The 24,181-nt window shown below is 40.7% G+C and overlaps 1 protein-coding gene across 1 annotated transcript; it reads left to right on the plus strand.

The window, feature by feature from the left end:
* The first annotated feature begins 1,039 nt into the window (after positions 1 to 1,039).
* RTCB (RNA 2',3'-cyclic phosphate and 5'-OH ligase) lies at positions 1,040 to 22,628 on the plus strand. Its single transcript, XM_045165386.1, has 12 exons — positions 1,040 to 1,216; positions 4,012 to 4,090; positions 6,555 to 6,622; positions 7,819 to 7,918; positions 9,953 to 10,109; positions 11,725 to 11,881; positions 12,841 to 13,000; positions 14,255 to 14,430; positions 15,241 to 15,429; positions 16,124 to 16,234; positions 17,949 to 18,068; positions 21,537 to 22,628. Exons 1-12 carry the CDS (start codon positions 1,124 to 1,126, stop codon positions 21,642 to 21,644), a joined length of 1,518 nt encoding a protein of 505 aa, XP_045021321.1. The 5' UTR covers positions 1,040 to 1,123; the 3' UTR covers positions 21,645 to 22,628.
* Positions 22,629 to 24,181: the final 1,553 nt, after the last annotated feature.

The raw sequence follows: 24,181 nt of genomic DNA on the forward strand, positions 1-24,181 counted from the left end.
TTTGTGATGGACAGGGAGGCCTGGCGTGCTGCAATTCATGGGGTCGCAAAGAGTCGGACACAACTGAGCGACTGAACTGAACTGAACTGAAACTCCAAGCTCAAAAGAATTGTTGCTTTTGAACTGTGGTGTTGGGGAAGACTCTTGAGAGTCCCTTGGGCTGCAAGGAGATCCAATCAGTTCATCCTAAAGGAAATCAGTCCTGACCCAGAGGGATGGGATGGGGAGGGAGGTGGGAGGGGGGTTCAGGATGGGGAACAGGTGTACACCTGTGGCCAATTCATGTCGATGTATGGCAAAACCAATACAACATTGTAAAGTAATTAGCCTCCAATTAAAATAAATAAATTTGTATTTTAAAAAAAAAGGAAATCAGTCCTGAATATTCATTGGAAGGACTGATGCTGAAGCTGAAACTCCAATACTTTGGTCACCTAAATGGGAAGAACTGACTCATTTGAAAAGACCCTTATGCTGGGAATGATTGGAGTCAGGAGGAGAAGGGGACGACAGAGAATGAGATGATTGGATGACATCACCGACTAGATGGACATGAGTTTGAATAAGCTCCAGGAGTTGGTGATGGACAGGGAATCCTGGCGTGCTGCAGTCTATGGGGTCACAAAGAGTCGGACATGATTGAGCGACTGAACTGAACTGAAACTCCAAGCAGATGATTCCTTAGAACAACTGGACCTGATCCAGATTCAGTGCGTTTTTCAATGATGAATGTGAATGTGAAGTTGCTCAGTCATGTCCAACCCTTTGCCACCCTATGGACTGTAGCCTACCAGACTCCTCTGTACAATGCTGAAAAGCACTTCCAAAACGAAAGATAACTAGATCATACTAAAAAGTACTGGATTTAGCTTAGCTTTAGCGTGGAAGAGAATGACTAGTTAACATCCACAAAGATAAACGCTGGAGGATGGTCTATCTTAACTAGTAAAGAAAAAAGAGAGCGCGCGCGATTGATACAAGTTTTGAACCTCGGCGCTTGCCGTCGCCCACCCTGCTGAGGAACCGGCCGCGCCTGCGCATTGAGTGCCGGAAGGTGGCGTTTAAGTCAGCGGGACAGCGCGGCCAGTGGTTTCTCAAAGGGAAGCCGGGAGTTTTCGCCACCATGAGTCGCAGTTATAATGATGAGCTGCAGTTCTTGGAAAAGATCAGTAAGAACTGCTGGAGAATCAAGAAGGGCTTCGTGCCCAATATGCAGGTGAGGCGGTGGAGCAGGGGCCGTGGCTGGGGGTCCGCGGCGCCTCCCTGCCCACCGGGCTGGGCCTCCTCCAACCCCTCCAGACCCCTAGCGCGCGGGGGCCGCCCTCGTCCCGCCGCCAGCGGATTTCCTCTGGCGTCCACCCCAAGTTCCCCTCCGGCCCATGAGTGCTTCATCCGTGCCGACCCAACGTCTCCGCTGGAGACGTCCCAGCATGGTGAGGGTGAAGAAAGCGGAATGCGTTCAGCGCATCCACATAAATAAGAAACTGGCCTTTGCGAAGCGTTTTCACACAGAAGTCTCATAAACGGACCGTTGCTGAGCCTTGGAGACAGCAGCGGTCTTCCACTAGGTGCTCAGCCAGTCCGGAGTGGAGTTGCTTGGGCCAAACTCCACTCTTCTGAGTCATGCTGGTCATTCATGTAACGTTTACGGACCTGTATTCACTGTACCAAGTTTTTAGTTCACTGTACTGTTCTTTGTGGGTGTTTTTTTTAATTGACAGGCAAAGTTTTAATAGAACAGTCTTTCTTTTCGAAACAGACGAGAAAGGTCACAGGGCGGGGTGTTTTCTTTTTCACAGGCACTCGTCAGTAGGGCCTGGAGGGTCAGTCGGTTGCACGGCTTCCTTTACTCACCTAGTAGAAGCTCAGCTAAGACATGGTGTCCAGTTCATGTCTTCGTCAGTCGGGATGATGTATTCCTGACGAAGACTTGGGACCCTGATACTAAAGAGTTTGAAAACCTGGTCTCTGTTATTTTGGGGCTTCCTTGCCATTTGTGCTTACTATCTTTCATTAAAGTGAAGAAAGAAGGCATTTGTGAGGTTTTGGCGCATATGTTCTTATATGGCTTTTGAAATCCCTTTAGATACCCTGCAAGTGTACTGAAGGTTTGTGATTCTGCGTCTTGGTAAAAGTTCCTGAGAGCCACTCCACTGTTTAACTCAGTATTATTATTGAGTGTCCCCTGTGAACAAAGCACTTAGCTAGACGCCGAGGGGAGGAAAAGCCCATAGCGGTAAACCTCCCTTTTGCTTTGTTTTTTCCCTTGGTAGCGACTTCACTTTCACTTTTCACTTTCATGCATTGGAGAAGGAAATGGCAACCCACTCCAGTATTCTTGCCTGGAGAATCCCAGGGACAGAGGAGCTTAGTGGGCTGCCGTCTATGGGGTCGCACAGAGTCGGACACGACTGAAGCGACTTAGCAGTAGCAGCAGCAGCAGTTTCTTTTTATAGAATCCGGTTCTCTGAATGGAGTAGAAAATAAAAAATGATATGATCATCCTAAGAGGATTGTGACACACATTGTCCTGTTTTGACAGCAGTCCTAGCTTAACTTTTAATTCACACTGTCCTGCTAATTCTGCATGGGAGCAAGTCTGATTTTGCTCAGCACTTTCCATTAACTATTTAAACAACACTTTGCTACCACCTCTCCCTTGGGAATGGAAAGTTGAAACATTGATATATTGCTCTTAAAAAGTTACTGACCTTTATGCTAGGCTTGTGTTGAATTCCCATTCTCTTTAAGAGTAGAGAATTTCACACTTGAATTCTCATATCTCTCTTAATCTCCATTCCTCTCACAAGAACCATGTGCTGCACTAAAAATTTCTCTTTGTTCCTTAAAAACATTTCTCTCCCATCTTTATGTCATCTTTCCATTAAGCTCCTAAATATGTTGCTGTTCAGTAATGTCTTTTGTCTTTAAAGAGCCAGCTCATTGTTCACAAAGGGAACAAACTGTGAAGCCCCCCAACGCCACCACCCTAGACTATTGAGCCCCTTCTACATTGGATTTTCCTGTAGAACTCTGCTTCTATTACAGTACTTGCCTCACTGCGCACTCTGCATGTTCTAGTCGACCACATCCTAGACTGGAAGCTGCACAAAGGGACAACCCTGCATCGTTTCTGTATCTCCCCTACTGTCCAGTACAGTGCCTGATGCATAATGAGGCCTCAGTAAATGGAGAATAATAAATGCAACCCTTTAGAAAATTGTGCTGGAGATATTTTCCATCAGCTGGTATTGTTAGTCTCCCAGTGGTAAGATGCAGAAGTTTTCCTTCTGATAAATCAATTTCTTGTCCAGATGATTATTAAGTCTTTGGTTCATCACTCCTTGGCAGATCCTTCATAATATTTGATCTCTGATTAACATGTTCCTGCCTTTGGTGTTACATAAGTATATCTTCCATTGTCTTGTGTGTGCCTCTATCATCAAGCTTTTTTATTCTCTTAGAATTACACAGATGGTAAAACTAAGCTTTTTTTTTATTCACTGTTTACATAAGTACAGATTTGTAAATCAAAACAGAAGACAGTAAAGTGTAGTGTGCTGTTGTCTTAGACACGGAAAAAGTATGCTTAGGTCAGATGATTGCATTTGTATGTTTAGATCTGAGCTTTTGATTCTTTTTTTTTCGAAACCTACTGATGTTTTAGAAGCACAAGAATACTGAGACCTTTGGCCTTAGTGAGAGCATTGTTAGAAGACTTTTCTTAATCCCACATGCACACAAAATATTTTACCTGTTGAACTTTTAAATGTGGCTTATGAGAGTAGGAGAATAAACAAAATGATTTGTGGAACATTGTAGAATACATTTTAAAGATATATTTAAAGATGGGAACATCTTGTAAGAAGTTTTCTGCTATTAAGGTAGTGTGAGAATATTTTATGAAGAGTAAAGCAAAATAAATATTGTCTGCAGTGTTTGTATTCTATCCAGTACTTGTATATCAGGTCCATGTGCTCCGACATAATTTTTCCTTTTCTTTGATACCAGGTTGAAGGAGTTTTCTATGTGAATGATTCTCTGGAAAAATTAATGTTTGAAGAATTAAGGAATGCCTGTCGAGGTGGTGGTACGTAAATTATAGAGTTTTACATGTGGCAGTACAACTAGTGTGTACCTTGTGGCGTGAAAATGGTAACTCAAATAATTATAATTTAAAAATACAAAAGTATTGTCGAGGAACGATCAAGACTTGAAGTGAGACAAAAGCCTGTTACTTATTCGTGATCACATTTTTGGCCGCCTGAGCTTGTAGAAAGCACTTTAGCTGGATGGACCTGGTCGGTTTTGCAGCTAACCTCTGACAGTTACAATAAGAGCAACCATTTACTGTGCACTTACTATGTAAATGTACGGGCATTTACATAGCTTATGGCATGTAATTCTTGGACTAACTCTAAGAGGAAGATACCTCCATTTTACAGATGTTTAAGTCAAGGCTCGGTGAGGTTAAGTCATTTTAGTTCATCCAGGGCTATAGTTTCTCAGTAACAGAACCAGAATTCAGAACCAGTTGTGTCTAATTACAAAGTCAGTGCACCTTTAGTCTCACTAAACTTCAGTTATCTCATCCGTAAAAAAGAGTTTATCACACCTATCTTGCAAGACTACTGGGAGATATAGAGATAAATGGATAACGTTCTGATGATGATGGTGAAATAGAAATCTAGTTTTAGCCCTTTTATTTTTTAGGTCAACAAACCTAAAATAAATTTCACCACTGTCTCACCAGGGCATGCTGACTTGTCTAGAAAGATGTGCTGATAATTACAACCCCAGATCCCCTGACTCCATGCAGTGTTTTCACAACACTTCCTAATTGCCCTTCTTTGTCATTTAGAGTAAAACTATTTTGTTTTTTGTTTTTTTTTTTAATAAATATTATGAGCAGTTAAAAGAATGCTTTTTTTATATTGACAACATAATGTGTAATGATTATGTTTTATAACTCCAAGTACAGTATTTGCAGGCAACCATCATGGTCTGCACAGAATACTGACGGCATGTTTGTAATTAGTGTGGTTGCCCTCACTGCTTTCCTGTGTGTGTGCCGCCTTCTTTCCCACTTACTCTCAAACACACTCATGAAAACTTTGTTTTTGTAATCCTAACCACTACCCCTTCATTTAATCCAGTCTAGAAAAGTGACTATATTTCTGCCAAAAATCCCAAAAAAAGGCAATGCCAAAGAATGCTCAAACTACTGCACAATTGCACTCATCTCACACACTAGTAAAGTAATGCTTAAAATACTCCAAGCCAGGCTTCAGCAATATGTGAACCGTGAACTTCCATATGTTCAAACTGGTTTTAGAAAAGGCAGAGGAACCAGAGATCAAATTGCCAGCATCTACTGGATCATGGAAAAAGCAAGAGAGTTCCAGAAAAACATCTATTTCTGCTTTATTGACTATGCCAAAGCCTTTGACTGTGTGGATCACAATCAACTGTGGAAAATTCTGAAAGTGATGGGAATACCAGACCACCTGACTTGCCTCTTGAGAAACCTATATGCAGGACAGGAAGCAACAGTTAGAACTGGACATGGAACAACAGACTGGTTCCAAATAGGAAAAGGAGTATATCAAGGCTGTATATTGTCCCCCTGCTTATTTAACTTATATGCAGAGTACATCATGAGAAATGCTGGGGTGGAGGAAGCACAAGCTGGAATCAAGATTGCCAGGAGAAATATCAATAATCTCAGATATGCAGATGACACCATCCTTATGGCAGAAAGTGAAGAAGAACTAAAGAGCCTCTTGTTGAAAGTGAAAGAGGAGAGTGAAAAAGTTGGCTTAAAGCTCAACATTCAGAAAATGGAGATCACGGCATTCGGTCCCATCACTTCATGGGAAACAGATGAGGAAACAGTGGCTGACTTTATTTTTCAGGGCTCCAGAATCACTGCAGATGGTGATTACAGCCATGAAATTAAAAGACACTTACTCCTTGGAAGGAAAGTTATGACCAACCTAGACAGCATATTAAAAAGCAGACACATTACTTTGCCAACAAAGGTGCGTCTAGTCAAGGCTATGGTTTTTCCAGTGGTCATATATGGATGTGAGAGTTGGACTGTGAAGAAAGTTGAGCGCCAAAGAATTGATGCTTTTGAACTGTGGTGTTGGAGAAGACTCTTGAGAGTCCCTTGGACTGCAAGGAGATCCAACCAGTCCATCCTAAAGGATATCAGTCCTGCGTGTTCATTGGAAGGGCTGATGTTCAAGCTGAAACTCCAATACTTTGGCCACCTGATGCAAAGAGCTAACTCATTTGAAAAGACCCTGATGCTGGGAATGATTGAGGGCAGGAGGAGAAGGGTACAACAGAGGATGAGATGGTTGGATGGCATCACCGACTTGATGGACATGGGTTTGGGTGGACTCCGGGAGTTGGTGATGGACAGGGAGGCCTGGAGTGCTGCGATTCATGGGATCGCAAAGAGTCAGACACGACTGAGTGACTGAACTGAACTGAATTGCCAAAAACCAAATGTGTTCACTTTTCTCGTATTGAAATTTTGTTTTCAGGTGTTGGTGGCTTCCTGCCAGCCATGAAACAAATTGGCAATGTGGCCGCCCTGCCTGGGATTGTTCATGTGAGTCCATATTCAGAACTTTAATCACTTATATTTTCTTTTAGTCTAAAAGTTTGTTGAATAGGTGAATGGCCATGCCTAGCTGATAGTGGTATCATCTAGACAGTGACCCTCAAACATCTAGAAATAACTGTGGAATTTAAAGAAATAATTGAATCTGGGTATATCTCAGTTTCTGGTTGCCTTTGGCCAGAATCTGTAAGTGTTTGAGAACCTTTGGAGTAGATTTTATTCTCTTGTTTCTTGTTGTTGTACACATTATTCTTGTATTAGTGTACCATCAGTGAAAGTTTCAGTGTGGCCGCATTCAAGAGGATGACTGGAGGAAGATTGGAAAGAAGTATAAGGGTTAGGACTGAGGGAAGGGAGAGAGGTGCACAATATAACTGTTAAGAATATGAGTGGAAAAAGAGGCTGGTGGTGATGCTGGGGATAGAAATGGATGGTACAAGTGGGGACCCCACCCAAGTCTGCATTTCAGATTCCACCATTAGGGGTGGACGGTAAATCCAGCAGACGTGTTTTGAGGTCCTGATGCAGGTTACTATGTTCAGCACTTGGGGGAAGAAATGAAGAGACGTGGCTTGTACATTTAAGGAAGTGTTCAGGTGTCTGCATATATCCCTACCATGTTGTGATCTCCATTCTTTCTGAGTCAGGATACTTCCCTAGGCCCCAGATGTAGACAGTGCACAGTTTTCATTCCATCTGATGTGTTACATTTGTCTTATTTCTTAAACACTGAGGACCTTTGTAAATCTGGCATTTCTCTCCTGTCAACCTGACATGACCACAATTTGTCAATGTCTAAGCATCATCTTTAAAATGTAATAGTATTAAAATTAGTGTATGGTTGTCCTATATCATGTTGTACTGAGGCGTTTCTCTTTTCAGTTTTCTTAGTTAATGGTCAGGATTTGAGGGGGTGGGGAAGATTGTGGATTTTTTTGTCTTTTGGCTGAACTGCAAGTGGGAAAATCCCAGTGGTCAAACTTTGTAAAAAGTCTTTCCTGCCATATCTAGCTTTATGATTAGGAATTTTTATACCCAATTTCCACCAATAGAGAAGATTTCATGAAAACAGAATCTTGATTTGGGGAAGGTTTTAATTCCCAGTCTGTTTCAGAGTAAGATCTGTCAGGCAGCCAGAGTGCCAGGTGGAGAAAGCTGTATTTCTTTTTCTGATTTTCTTTCAGCGATCCATCGGTCTTCCTGATGTCCATTCAGGTTATGGGTTTGCTATTGGAAATATGGCAGCCTTTGATATGAACGACCCTGAAGCAGTGGTATCCCCAGGTAAGGTCACCGTGCACGTCTGCTGTCAGGCGTGTAGCTTCTCAGAATCATAGCCTTTCTAGAATAGATTGTGGCTGCTTTTTGTGTGTGCATGTCAGCTTCATCATGTTCTATCATTTCTGTTCTTCATTTTCTAAGAGGATTAATTGTGGACACTTGGAGGCTATTAAAATATCAAATAAAGCATATATTTATTTAAAACTATTTGAGCTCCTACTTTGTGCCAGGCATTATTCAGACATTGGCTACAAAACAAACCAGAAGACTTCCCTGGCTAGTGTATCTTCTTTGTGTCACAGTTACCTCTTAGGCAAATTGGAGCTAATGATATTACTTACGACATAATATTTTTGTGAAGATTAAATGCATTAAGCTGTGCTAAAGTACTTAGTACAATGCTAGACACTTGGGAAGTACTTGATAAGTGTCTGCTCGCATGATCGTCGTTATTATCCACTTTTAGTTGTACACTTCTTTTCTGCTGTGGTGTGCTTTCACTGAAAATACTTCACATCAGAAGTAGTATCTTTGCTCTCAGAATCTGAAAAAAAAAAGATGAAAGTACAAATTATATGTTGAGAGTTTTGCTGGACAGGATCATTTTAGAGCAATCCTCTGCCAAGAATAATGAGAAAAGCTGTGTAAAAATGTCAAAACAAAACCAAAACACATCTGTTGAAACCATAAGAAAACTGTCGAGACAGTAAGAATTTATGAGGCTAAGATCCAGAGGAAAAAGTGCCAGTACATGCGCCCAATATTTAGCACTTTTAGTTTTTCTTTTGAGGTCATGGCAGATTTGTCCTCAAGGACGCAGATGATGCGAATAACCCTGTTACAGACTTGACACCTTAACCTCTAAGATAGTATGTGATTGTACGTGCACCCACATTATAGTGCACCCAAGAGTTGTCGAATACACGTTCTTTTCAAGTGCACATAGAATGTTCACGAAAACTAGACCATGTACTGAGCCACGAAGATGATCTCAGAGTTCCAAGCATTGAAATCAGAGTAGCAGTTCTCAAACTTTAGACTTGAGACCTTTTTACATTCTTAAAATTATTGAAGGTTGGTCTCAAAGGCTTTTACTGATGTTTACCTTACTGGAAATTAAAACTGAAAAAGTTTAAAACAGTAACACGTAAGGACACATTCCATGTTTCATTATGCCTCACAGCAAACATGTTATCACATGTCATGTAGCCTTTGGAAAACTTCACTGTAAAGAGACAGAATGCATTTAAAAGGTTAATGAATGTCTTAGCATTGTTATACAGTTAATCCTAAAGACATGAAATGATCTCTGGGCCATACCTAAGAACCACTGTTACAAAGAGTAGTATCCTACCACAGTGGAGTTAAGTTAGAAATCATGAACAATAAAAACTAAGGGGAAGAAACCCCATATGTTTGTAAATTGAGCAGTATACATTTAAATAACCCATGGGTCAAGAAAATCGTAATGGAAACTACAAATAATTTTAATGATAATTTTTAAAATAACCTGTCTAAAAATTGTTACTATTAATACCATCCTTGAATAGAAATACACAGCCTTCAGTGCACAGATTACAAAAGAAGAAAGGCTACAGTATCAGTGATATAAGCATCCATCTCAAAAAGTTAACAAAAAGCACAACAAATTAAACCCAGGAAAGATAGAAAGATGGAAATAAGAGCAAGATTAATGAAACAATATACAATGGAAAGGATCAACAAAGTCAAAAGTTGGTTCTTTGAAAGGACTAATAGAATTCATGAACCCCTGATAAGAGTGACCGAGAATAAAAGAGAAGCACATAATTCACATTTTAATCTCTAGTCTAAATGTTACTTATGGTTATTTTTGCCTCCTTGGCCCACAGTATGTGTTTAAATTATGTTGTTGTTTGCTACTTTGTCAGCTACTTTAAAACATAATCATCTTTAAGAGTGGCTATCTTTTAAACCCTTTATTCATAGTGGGTAACCACTGGTAACAATGCTTAACCACCTGGTTTTGCTAATACTTAATTTTTCTCTATTTTGTAGGTGGTGTTGGGTTTGACATTAACTGTGGTGTCCGCTTGCTGAGAACCAATTTAGATGAAAGCGATGTTCAGCCTGTGAAAGAGCAACTTGCCCAAGCTATGTTTGACCACATTCCTGTGGGAGTGGGGTCAAAAGGTGTCATCCCAATGAATGCCAAGTAAGAACAAAAGTTTCCAATATATGGAATGAGAGATAATAACCACATGATCCTCACGTTCATTTCCAGTGTAGGACATTTAGGAGATAGGGATTGTTCAGTCACTTTTCAGGAAGTGTAATGAATTGTTTTTTTAAGCATGAGGTCCATAACGTTTGTTAGAAACACTAGTCAATTCATGTTCATTGTGACAGCCTTTGACATACAGTTCTAAATAGAATAATATCCATTAATGTTTACTGAGCATTTCCTATGTGCAAAGCATTGTGTGGTGGTGGATGTGTATATCATTTTGTGTAGGTAATAATGCTAATATTATCCCTGGTTTACAAGAAAGGAAACTGAAGTTTAAAGAGATAATAGTAAATAAGCTAGTAAAGTCAGGATTCACATCAAGGATCCTTTGGCTTCAGAGGTTATATTCTGAAGAGCACTGTCCTTTGTCAGTGAAGATGTATTTATTGACGACCTTCCTTTTTGGGTGATAGCCCTGAGTTTGTTCCTCACCTGCAATATCATGTATTTCCAAAGTAGAGAATTCCACGTAAGACTACCCTGCAGTGGCCTTTTAGTGGTGATTGGTGTACTGTGTCATATCTCGTGTAAAGCTGTGCACCTTACTTTTTGCAGGATGTGCTTAATAAGTGTACCTCTTTAATATCTTCTGTTTTATCTTTAAAATTTGTGTGAATTTTCTGTTCTATTCAGATACATGTACAGGCATTAATATTAAAACATTTTAGCTATTTCCTGTTATATACAACTCCTATTTACCAAAAAGCAAACACAACCCCCCAAAAAAACACTTAGAGTAAAACTGATACATTTGGAAGATGCTTATTCTGTGATTTTATGTGGTCCCTGACATGCAGTTCCACTTTGAAAAGCATACTTGGAACATCTAATAAATTGCAAGCATCTTTACAAATATTTTTGATAGGAATTTTGTCCTAATAGGTAATGTTTGAAATGAGCTGTTGTGGGGAGGGCACATTGATCATTGTAATTGCTCCTGATAATATTTTGAAAAAGGGCTGGACCTTAGGTGAAGATGAGAGCTTTTTCCTTCTAGGGGTTTAATGTGTATACACCTCAACTTCAAAATGCAGATACAGTAAAGCTAGGTAGTACTTCTGTGAAGGTTAAATTTTAAACCTTAAAATTTAACCTATGTTGCCTGAGGACATTGAGATAGCTTTATTTATTATTTGTAATTTTTCATACGTTACTATGAAAAGTTAGTGTTAACTGTGGTAAAGTTGGTGATAGATAATGATTGTTGGTTATAGTTATAAATTTTCTGTGGCTGCTTAATCACTGCATCATAGAATTCAGGATCAGAGAGATAAATAAAATTTGAAAAGTATGAGGGGCTGTAAAAATGTGAAGAACTATAATCATCTCCAATGTGGTGTTTAGTACTTCAGTATTCAATTATTTATGAAACTGCTTTCCTCAAAAAACTAAAATTGCTAATAGCATGAACTATGTCCCACACGATGCCTGAGGCACAGGCAATAAATGGAATGCTTTCCTCTGCCCTTTGAGATGTGGTCATTCTTAGGTTTTGATCTGCCTTGGCTGTGAAGTGACCTTCACCTTGTTACTCACTCAGAGACTTGGAGGAGGCCTTGGAGATGGGTGTGGACTGGTCCCTGAGAGAAGGCTATGCCTGGGCAGAGGACAAGGAGCACTGTGAGGAGTATGGAAGGATGCTGCAAGCTGATCCCAATAAAGTCTCAGCCAGGGCTAAAAAAAGAGGCCTTCCCCAGGTAACACTCGCTTTGGAGGGGAGACGTTCATTTTTTTCATGCTTTTTTTTTTCGCGGGGTGGGGCGGGGGGTCTGTCTTCCATGTGTGGAGAGTATATCCCTAGCGTTTTTCAGAGTACAATGAGAGGAGCACAGTTTTATTTATGCTTCATTCTTACTCTTTTAAAAAGCTGTCAGGAGTTTGCACATATTCATAAAATAAACAAGGTGTCATGAATTAGAAGTGGATGGGAAGAAAATGAAATATGATTATAAGACTTAAAATGTATACCAAAATTGCTTATGTATAAACTTTGACAGTCTACAGATTTGGCTGAAAGTTTTCTAGCATCTAGGTTGAAAACAGATACCTTGTCAGTTCGTGGTGTCCCTGAGATTAAAAATATACCAGATGTTTAAAATTTACACTAATTGTAATGGCTTTGCCACTAATTCACTATGACTTTAGGCAAGTCTCTTGCCTTCTGGATCTTGTTTTCTTAGCTGAGAATTGAGATAAAAGTTAAAACTAGGCAACCTCTGAAGACTCTTGTTGCACTGCCATTTTCTGGGTCCCTAAATCATCTATTAGCTGCAATTATGGGATATATCCTTCCAGTGATGTGTAAGAGTCAGCATTCATCAGAGTTCATCCCAAAATTTGACCATTCTCTCCATGATGTTTAAATTGTCCTGTGAGCCATTTGATGGTCTGAGTTTTGGTTGATGAAGCTTTTAATGTGTTATACCTCAAGCACATAATGATATACTAAACTGCAGGAACTGCTGTACACTATTTTAATTGTGTGGAATACTACTTGAAATAAATGAAACTTTTCTAAGCTTAGAAGTTTCTTTATTACATAAAACACTATTTGTGTGGTTATCTTTTTGTTGATTGTTCCTACCAATTTGCTTTTTAAATGGATTTTTTCAAACCAGAGTAGCTGCTGTTTTATCAAACATTCTTACTTTTGTAGTTGGGGACTCTGGGAGCAGGCAACCACTATGCAGAAATCCAGGTTGTGGATGAGATTTTCAACGAGTATGCTGCTAAGAAAATGGGCATTGACCATAAGGGACAGGTGTGTGTGATGATCCACAGTGGAAGCAGAGGCTTGGGCCACCAAGTCGCCACAGGTATATTCTGGACCTAAGTTTTGGCTTGGTGCTAAAAAGTGCATTTTACGGGGAACCATATAGAAGTTTAAGGGAGAAAGTGCTGAAAGTTTACTTGTAGTTTTTAACCCTTGTTCTCCTCACTGGCAACGCGTCTTTGAACAAATTAACTTCACTAGGCTTTAATTTCCTTGTTGAAAAAAAATGAGAATAATTATTTTGTACAGTGTTGTAAAAGCTCCACTTTTTATGTTTACAGATTACTGTTACTATCTGACCAAGAAAGAGCAATAAAAATCTTAAATTGTAGAATTTATGATAGATGCAGATTTATCAAGATTGGGTGTTATGATGGATTCAGTGATGAAATAGTAAGGGAAGGACTCTGCCGTCAGATTATCTCATGAGAAAGATGTCATGTTTATTAAAAAGAAAAACTAAAGACAAAAGATAGTAATTGATAAAATACTATGGAAGAGACAGAATGTTTGGGTAAAAGATTTTAGAGGTGACTTCATAGACACACAACATTTGAACAATCATATGTGCAGGACACTCATGACCAGAAGACAGCATAAACAAAAGCAGAAGGCAGGGAAATAAAGGTCATTTTGGATGGTTCGTAGAATGTGTGAAAGGGTTTATGGATATAGGATAACTTATATGGACACATGGAAATTATAAACTCTGAGTTACAATTATGGTTCATCTTGTATGTACGTTTCATTCTGTGGGAATTTAACGATCTGTCCCAACATGGCCTGTTTAGGGTATTTTGTCTAGCAGGTGTATGGAGCACTGGCTAACATTTCTGAACTTTCTACTTAGTACTTCTCTACAGTTTATCATGAATTCGAGTTGCATGCAGAAGATCTAGCAACTTACCTCCAGTTCTTTTAGGTTAAGTCACTGAAAATTATTTTCAAAAGCCGTGATAGTAATACATGTTTTACTACTTCTCATTCACATGCCAGGAAAAGAGTAACTCAGACCATGATGTTAATTCTGTATATCTCCGTTCCCCTTACAAGTCCTAGAGAGCAAGTGTTCTCTTTGGGGTCCACATACATTGTGTCAGACAGCTCTGACAGAAGATTCTCCATAAATACATCTTAACCAACAAGTAGATGAGCTCAGAAACAATTTAATGGGAAAAATGTATTTTACTTGTTTCTTTTTAGAATGGTTTTGAATATAGTCTACCTTTCTGCAGTAAATCTGAATTATAAAGGGAAAGCCGGCTGACTTGAACTTGGTTGCTCTCTCTCCTTTCAGATGCACTTGTAGCTATGGAAAAAGCCATGAAGAGAGACAAGATTATAGTCAATGACCGTCAGTTGGCTTGTGCTCGAATTGCTTCCCCAGAGGGTCAGGACTACCTGAAGGGAATGGCAGCGGCTGGGAACTATGCTTGGGTCAACCGCTCTTCCATGACCTTCTTAACCCGTCAGGTACAGTTGAAGCTGCTTGTCTGCTCCTAGTTATACATGATGAACTTAAATGATTTAAAACAGTGTAATCAAGTCAAAGCCTATATAATTTGGTTTTGGTGTAATAGATATTCAAAATATTGGCAAAGAGTCCAAGCTTTTGTCGTGTCCTTAAGCTCACTCAGTAGGGTATCAGGAGTGGGGAGAAGAGAAACTAAAATTATTCCTAGAATTTGCCTTGAGCAGTGAAGAGGGTGGAAGTCCTGTTGCCTGAAATTCAGAAGGCTGAGGAAGAAGCACTTCCGAAGAGTGAGATCAAGAGTAGTTGTAATCTTTTTTTCTTCCCCGAAGGGTTTCTTTAAAAAAGAATTTGGCTTTGCTGGGTCTTTGTTGCTACTTTCAGGCTTTCTCTAGTTGTAGGGAGCTGTGGCTACTCTCCAGTTACGGTTCTCAGGCTTCTCCTTGCAGGGGCTTCTCTGGTCGCAGAGCACGGGCTTTAGGCACGTGGGCTCAATAGTTGTGGCTTGTGGGCTTAGTTGCCCTATGGCATGTGGGATCTTCCTGGACCAGGGATCTAACCCGTGTCCCCTGCACTGGCCAGTGGATTCTCAACCATTGGACCACCAGGGAAGTCCCAAGAGTAGTTGCAATTTATTCGGTGAAACTTGCTCTGTGGTCTAAAGACAGTTTTTGTCCTTTACATGAAGATGAATAATTTTGCTAATTTTGAACTCTTAGATCCCTCACTCCCTTCAGGAACAGAGCTTTCAGAATCAATAAGTTCTGAAGAGCTAGTTCTGGCCACTATTAACATTATGCTTTCTCTCTTAGGCTTTTGCCAAGGTCTTCAACACAACCCCTGATGACTTGGACCTGCATGTGATCTATGATGTTTCTCACAATATTGCCAAAGTAGAACAGCATGTGGTAGACGGGAAGGAGCGGACTCTGTTAGTACACAGGAAGGGGTCCACCCGAGCCTTCCCTCCTCACCATCCCCTCATTGCGGTTGATTACCAAGTACGTACTGAGCCATTTGTGGTTTTAAGCAGTGGGGGCATGATTTGGACAGTTCTAAATATGGACGAATTTAAACAGGAAAGCAGCAATTGTGAAAAGAAAACAGTCTGTCATCCATGAGAACAGTGATTTCCAGTCTTCTCTGAAGCACGACTTCACCCTTTATCAGTGCTTGCAGTGTGCTGTCTAAACAATGCTGCATAGAGAATATTCTGCTCCATTAAGATACATTAAGATTCTCTTTTAAGGCCTTTGAATGATTAGAAGACAGGATTAAGACTAAACTCAGTCTGTTTCATTCCTTTTCTCCTTTCGGTATCTGGCTGTGATCAAGTTAGAAGGACCCTTAACCAGCCATTTCACAGATCAGGAAACAAGCCTGAGAGGGCAAGTGCCACGCTTGCTCAGGATGGTTCTTCCTAAAAACTCTTCCCTACACATTTGAGTTTTGTTTTGCTCTTACTTTTGGTCTGTCTTCTATTTTCCTGGTCCTCACATTTTCCCTCCCATCCTCTACCCTTACCTTTCAGTTATCAAAGAATCAAAATACTGCCTTAATGTAGTTGTGAGAGCAGTGCATTTAGAGGCCCAGGCTTCTCCACAGTCCTTTAGTGCAAGAGGAAATTTAAATCTCAGGCATGGAAAGTTCATGCACTCCTGAATGTTAACATGTTTGATTTGTGTACTTCCTCAGCTTACCGGACAACCAGTGCTCATTGGTGGCACCATGGGAACCTGTAGCTATGTTCTTACTGGTACTGAGCAGGGCATGACTGAAACCTTTGGAACAACTTGTCATGGAGCGGTGAGTTATGAAAACAGAAGCTCACTTAGAAAGACCATCTTCAGTGTAGTCATTGTTTTGCATTTTGATGGGCAAATATACTTGACAGTGAAAGCGAAGTCGCTCAGTCATATCCAACTCTTTCTGATTCCATGGGCCGTAGCCTGCAGGGCTCCTCTGTCCATGGGATTTTCCAGGCAAGAACACTGGAGTGGGTTGCCATTTCCTTCTCCAGGGGATCTTCCAGAGCCAGGGATTGAACCCAGGTCTCCTGCAGTGCAGGCAGACTCTTTACCGTTTGAGCCACCAGGGAAGCCCTTGGTTGAATATTAACAAAGTTGAGGTTTGGATCTGTCTTGTCTTCTACATGAGTTTATCCCCAGAATATATACTGTCTAGTAATATATACTTGGAGAAGGAAATGGCAACCCACTCCAGTGTTCTTGCCTGGAGAATCTCAGGGACGGGAAGCCTAGTGGGCTGCCGTCTATGGGGTCGCACAGAGTCGGACACGACTAAAGCGACGTAGCAGCAGCAGCAGTAATATATACTGAGGTCACCAAGTATCTCAACCTTAGTGAGCTCATTGTATGGCTAGGGAGTATTCCTCAACTCTGAATCCACAAAATATGGATTGAGAAATTGTCAGACTAGCATAACTGATAAAACTTAACCTGATACAAGTTTACCGCACAGTGTTTCTCAATGATTTACAGACCTAGCCGTTAGCACAATTTGTTCCTTACTGAGTAGATCCACTCAAGATTTGGAGGAAATGCCCTGTTTTACAAATCAGGACCCATGTGCAGACTGCTTACCTATTTCAGTATATTGCCTCTTCTAAGCCAGGCGTTGGTAAACTTTCTATAAAGCACCAGTGAACATTTTAGGCTTTTTGGGCCAGAAGATCTCTAGGAGCCGTTCCATTTTGCGATCATAGTAGAAAGCAGCTGTACATAAACAAGTGCGTTTGCTGTGTCTAATAAAACTTTATTTACAAAAACAGGTAGTAGGCCCAGACCAGTTTTCTTACTGCTTTTCTAAGCCATCAACGTTCTTAGCTGGTGATGGAGTGGAAAATAGAAACTGTCTAGGATATCTTTTCAACCGGACAGGCCCTCGCATATATATATCTATATATATATAAACCGTACTATTTTTTCCTGACCCTTTCTTGTTTCCAGTTGCCTCTCAACTCCTAATTTTTAACCCAGTGATCAAAATCATCTTCCCTCACACATGTCAACAATGTTTCAGGGCATTTTTTATTGTCACAGTCAGGGAGAGGAGTTTTGCTGTTGGCATGTAGTGAGTAGAGGCCAAAGATTCTGCTAAATGTCTTAGAGTATGTATGACAGTTACCTAATCCAGGATGTCAGTAAGTGCTAAGGCTGAGAAACTGTTTTAAATCACAAACAGCACAAAGTTTTTGTGATGATAGACCTATCATTTACAATTTTAAATGAACATATTTGTATTTACTTGATAATAGTGATCAGAAACACAAAACTGAATCTTAAAATGCTTTGTAAATGTGAATTTGTTTTCCACAAAGATGATGAATCTTACAACAAAAGGTACATTATAAGCTTGATGAAATAGGAAAAGATTGTTTTTTAATTCTTTTTATAGTTTAAAAAGAAGTCAAGGAAAAAGCATATAATCCTAAGGGTTTAAATTAATCGCTGGGATTGAACATAATTTATAAATGAAGTTCACTCCTTTCCCAACCTAGGGCCGTGCACTGTCCCGAGCAAAGTCAAGACGTAATTTAGATTTCCAGGACGTCCTCGACAAATTGGCAGACATGGGAATTGCAATCCGTGTCGCCTCACCCAAGCTGGTAATGGAAGAGGTAAGTGAAATTTTGATAAGTATGCAGCATAAAACTGTTCATAATGTATGTCAGTATACAGAGACAGCAGTTGTTACTATTGCTAATAGAAATATCCTTGAGGAGATGAAAATTAGAAAGTTAGAGATACCAAGGGAATCTTGCAAAGATGGGCTCAATAAAGGACAGAAATTGAGCTCATCTTTTCATGCAAAGATGGGCTCAATAAAGGACAGAAATGGTAGGGACCTAACAGAAGCAGAAGATATTAAGAAGAGGTGGCAAGAATACACAGGAGAACTGTACAAAAAAGATCTTCATGACCCAGATGATCATGATGGTGTGATCACTCACCTAGAGCCAGACATCCTGGAATGTGAAGTTAAGTGGGCCTTAGGAAGCATCACTACGAACAAAGCTAGTGGAGGTGATGGCATTCCAGTTGAGCTATTTCAAATCCTGAAAGATGATGCTGTGAAAGTGTTGCACTCAATATGCCAGCAAATTTGGAAACCTCAGCAGTGGCCACAGGACTGGAAAATGTCAGTTTTCATTCCAATCCCAAAGAAAGGCAGTGCCAAAGATTGGTCAAACTACCACACAATTGCACTCATCTCACACGCTAGTAAAGTAATGCTCAAAATTCTGCAAGCCAGGCTTCAGCAGTACATGAACTGTGAACTTCCAGATGTTCAAGCTGGTTTTAGAAAAGGCAGAGGAACCAGAAATCAAATTGCCAACATCCACTGGATCATCAAAAAAGCAAGAGAGTTCCAGAAAAACATCTATTTCTGCCTTATTGACTATGCCAAAGCCTTTGACTGTGTGGATCACAATTAACTGTGGAAAATTCTGAAGGAGATGGGAATACCAGACCACCTGACCTGCCTCTTGAAAAACCTGTTTGCAGGACAGGAAGCAACAGAACTGGACATGGAACAACAGACTGGTTCCAGATAGGAAAAGGAGTCCGTCAAGGCTGTATATGTCACCTTGCTTATTTAACTTATATGCAGAGTACATCATGAGAAACGCTGGGCTGGAAAAAGCACAAGCTGGAATCAAGATTGCCGGGAGAAATATCAATAACCTCAGATGCAGATGATACCACCCTTATGGCAGAAAGTAAAGAAGAACTAAAGAGCCTCTTGATGAAAGTGAAAGAGGAGAGTGAAGAAGTTGGCTTAAAGCTCAACATTCAGAAAACAAAGATCATGGCATCTGGTCCCGTCACTTCATGGGAAGTAGATGGGGAAACAGTGGAAACAATGGCTGACTTTATTTTTCAGGGCTCCAGAATCACTGCAGATGGTGATTGCAGCCATGAAAATAAAAGACACTTACTCCTTGGAAGGAAAGTTATGACCAACCTAGACAGCATATTAAAAAGCAGACACATTACTTTGTCAAAAAAGGTCCATCTAGTCAAGGCTATGGTTTTTCCAGTGGTCATGTGTGGATGTGAGAGTTGGACTATAAAGAAAGCTGAGCGCCGAAGAATTGATGCTTTTCAACTGTGGTGTTGGAGAAGACTCTTGAGAGTCCCTTGGACTGCAAGGAGATCCAACCAGTCCATCCTAAATGAGATCAGTCCTGGGTGTTCATTGGAAGGACTGATGTTGAAGCTGAAACTCCAATACTTTGGCCACCTGATGCAAAGAGCTGACTCATTTGAAAAGACCCTGATGCTGGGAAAGATTGAGGGCAGGAGGAGAAGGGGACGACAGAGGATGAGATGGTTGTAGGGCATCACCGACTCGATGGACATGGGTTTGGGTGGACTCTGGGAGTTGGTAATGGACAAGGAGGCCTGGCGTGCTGCGGTTCATGGGATTGCAGAGTTGGACACGACTGAGCAACTAAACTGAGGAGATGAAAGGAGGTGAGATCTCATGGGGTTTGTCTTTGCTAGGAGCTCAGGTATGAAATCATCATTTAAGAGAGAGTGATTGGCTTAGTGAAATTTAGGTGATTGGCAGGACAGTGTCAGGGATCCACTTGAACTTAAATTTAGTAGCTGGGTGTTTTTCAGCTACGTTCAACTCTATGGGTGGAGGCGTGAAATAGATGTTGAGTTTCCTTTAGTCAGGGTTGCAAGTACAGCACAATGAATGGTAATCAAGGTTGTTGATGGGTTGAAGAAAGATTGTGGGTCTCGTGAAGTTTAAAGGATTGTTGGAGGTGAAAACCTAGGCTGTGTTCACCAGCCTGGGATGTTGGGAGCAGAGACTGGGGGAGTTGTAAGCATTGGTGATGACTAGTTTTGGGGTATGACTCGGGGAGTGAATGGCTGAGGTAAGCATTGAAGGAGCAGCAATCAAGGAACTAGGAAACCAGGTACTGAAAGGATCCTCTTCCTGGATATTGAAATTGTTCAGAATTATAGGCGGAGAGGCTGAGGGTGACCCAGGAGCTGGAAATCTTCCAGTAACAACGGGAACGGATTCTAGCAGATGATTGCAGCAAGAAGAGTAATAGGTGGTATAGATGATGACTGCAAAATTCAGAGCTGGGAGAAAGGAGGGAAAACGGTCTGAAAGGAACCATCAAGAGCAGGGACACCTGTCCCTCCTCTCAACCTAATGGCATTACCCAGTTTGGGAGAGAAAACAGCTGCCACTTCAGAAAGTTGGAGGCAGAAGTAACATCCTCAGGGTAGATCCAGGTTTCAGCAAGAACAAGAAGGCAAAGGGAATGTTTAAGCAAGAAGGGAAGAAGTTCTTTCCCTTTGACTCAGTGAAAAGGAGTTCAGGGGTCGCAGTGGAAACATTTCAGAAACTGGAAGGGAATGAGAGATGGGCTTTCAGAAAGGGGTGTGTACACAGCCCCATGGGGTTCAGTGAGAGTTCTAAGCTTGCTGTGCTGACAGGCATGGAGATGAAAGGTGTGTGTGAAGAGGTTTGTTCTGTTGGTGGCGAGACTGAAGGAAGGTGCGGAGGTCTTACTAGAAACCACAAACTGTGTGTATGTGTATGTATAAATACACATGTACACCTGCGTCAATGCAGAGTTAGTTATATATGTGAATGTAATAACCTTTCCTTATTGTGAAGGTATTATGTGTTCATTCCAGGAATTTTGAAAACTATAGAAACATATAATAAAAGAAAATCAAAATTATTACTAACTCTACCATCCAAAGACAGTTACCACTAAAAGAATGATCTGGTACATTTCCTTTCAGTTGGATATTGGTGTATGTGCTTTATTCAGTTACATTTACTGCTTTTCCTACTATGTAAATGATATATGTTCTTTGGAGAAATTTAGAGAAATACAGAAAAAATATAAAACAAGATGAGAATGTTTATCATACTGCCCCCTTAACCACACTGAACTTAATAAATCTTTGCTTATTTTATAGGCAAAAAAACCAAACCCAACTCAGTGCTGTTTGAATGTGCATTTCTCTAATTACAAGTGGAGATTAATACTTTGAAAGATTCCATTTTAAGTAGACTTTTGCAATGTTTAACTCCACCCCTACAGGCCCCCGAGTCCTATAAGAACGTGACGGATGTGGTGAACACCTGCCATGATGCCGGAATCAGCAAGAAGGCCATTAAACTGAGGCCAATTGCTGTTATCAAAGGATAGAACCCTGACCACGGCCTCCGGACACCACTGACCCTCCGTGAAGTGGAAGTGGACAGAAACACTCTTCAGACATCAGACTCGATACCTGACAGGTTCCAGGGTGTGCAGCTCTAGCTGCCTGTTCCAAAATGATGGTGGGGTGGCTTCCAATTCTGGAGTCAATGTTGTAAACTTTCCTTCTGGGAGGAGTCATGTTGCCCCCACTTGGAAAGAAATGTATATGCTTCCTCCCTGATTATCCCACAGATTTTTAGAAAAATCTGATAGGCTAAGTCAAGAAACTGCCTTACTCAGACACACAAGTCTTTCTTCATCAGAATGAAGTTCTTTACACCAGCCTCTGTCTCCAGCCTGTGAGGTATTGTGAAGAACATTCTATTAAATAGGAAGGTTTTGGAATGTCTTTTTTCCCTCTGTCACTTTGTCCACTTATCCACTCTTACACCGCCTTGTCCTGCACTGAGCAAAACCCTAAATGCTATTCTTACTTGGTGCATACAAATGGGTCAAAGAAGGATGTTGAACAGATGGATAATGGGACAAGTTATAGAGGGGGAATGTGTGTGGAGGTGTAGGGATGGGTACCCAAAAGAAAATATCTCTTCATAGACTTGTTACCTTTGTTCTAAATATAAGGCAGAGTTTTGACTTACCTGTAAAAATGGCATCAGCTGGTGTCTGTCATTAATTAGGCCTGGTCAGGTAGACTTTTCTTGAATAATAACTTACAAGGCAGCATCAGAGAACCCCCACAAAATACTGAATATCTTTACATTTGCGATTGAATTATTATAAAACATGAAATGGCCACAGCTGTGATGCTAATGGTTACTCTGTGTTGACAGGTTGACTTGTGCCACCTAATCAGACGAGGTGCTATGTACTATGACACCCGAAGATATTAAAGTTATAGGTTACTAAGGCCACAGTTGAGTCCAGACACTAAATAGAAAAATCTAATAAAGTTGTAGTATGTTGTTTATATTTCATGCTTAATGTTTCATAGCTTAGGACAGTTAGTATTTCTACTTGATTCACTTTGGTCAGTGTTGCTGTTTTCTGATTTTCTTCTGGTTGCTTTCAGAGATGCGCCTTAAAGATATTCTTTTCTAACACTTATCCCTCAACTTATAATAAAATCCCCCATTGGAGTATCTTCTAAATGCTAGCTAGAGAAAAGCAGACTTCCTCTGAAAAAATGTGACATGAAACAGCATGTCTTTACTTAGAGCACTCAGTAATGTAAATGGGTTTAGAGTTTGAAAGTTACCAATAAGTTAGTCATCTTAATGCAATAATTATTTTTTACTTGTGCCTCTGGGTTGGACCAGTGATCACTGTGCACAGATGAGTTAAGGATGCAGGTTACCTGTGGACACCGGAGGGCATTTGAGGATGAGAAACAGGCTTCGGGCAGGTGCTAGGTTCTCATCTCTAGAGATGAGGCAACACTGAGTATCTGTGTGGACTCCCTCTAACTGGGCTTTCCCAGTGACGTCATTTAGCAAAGTCTGCTTCCAGAACTGTGATGTCAGTGCAGGAAATGCTGCCGATCATCCAAGATACATATGTTACATCCTCTTGGACACTTTGAAAGTCACTCTGGGGAGGGGCTGCTGCTGCTAAGTCGCTTCAGTCATGTCCGACTCTGTGTGACCCCATAGACGGCAGCCACCAGGCTCCCCTGTCCCTGGGGTTCTCCAGGCGAGAACACTGGAGTGGGTTGCCATTTCCTTCTCCAGTGCATGAAAGTGAAAAGTGAAAGTGAAGTCGCTCAGTCGTGTCCGACCCTCAGCGACCCTATGGACTGCAGCCTACCAGGCTCCTCTGTCCATGAGATTTTCCAGGTAAGAGTACTGGAGTGGGGTGCCATTGCCTTCTCCGCTGGGAAGGGGAGAGGGGAGCAAATGAGGTAGAGAAATAGAAATGGTTTGTGCCATGGCATTTCTGTATTATAAGCTTTTCTTATATGTAGCATTTCTCCAAACTTGGCCCTATTAATGACCTTGGGAAGTAATAGTTAATATTTTGAGTTCAAAAAGAAAACTACAAACATTGTTTTCCTTGTTCTAAAGATGTCATTTTCTCATTTCAGGCAAAAACCATTTTAAAATGAATGTTCAAACAAAGTTGAAGTAACCAGCTGTTTTTATTGCTCTAAATGTTCTCCATGCCTGGGCACATGGACACAGCTGGGAATGCACTTTGATAAGGGACTGTCTGGTTTCACCAGACATGAAATGAGTCTTATTACTGTGCACATCTTTTTCATTCCTTTAAAGTCAGTAGGTTTATCAGTAATATTTTGAAAAGCACTGACAGTCACACATTGATGATGGACTGTGTCATTCCTGTCATCAACATGTGTCTGCAAAAACCAATTTATTAGACATAAAATATGAACACTCACTAATTTTCTAATTTTGTGAAATGTTTTGTGGAGCAATAAGGAACTGAAGATTCAAATATTGAAGTAAAATCTTGCAGATCTTAAGATGCTCCCATTTTGATCTTCATATAACCTTTAAAAGCTTACA

This window comes from Bubalus bubalis, chromosome 4 (genome assembly GCF_019923935.1).
Source record: "Bubalus bubalis isolate 160015118507 breed Murrah chromosome 4, NDDB_SH_1, whole genome shotgun sequence".
Classification (NCBI taxonomy): domain Eukaryota; kingdom Metazoa; phylum Chordata; class Mammalia; order Artiodactyla; family Bovidae; genus Bubalus; species Bubalus bubalis.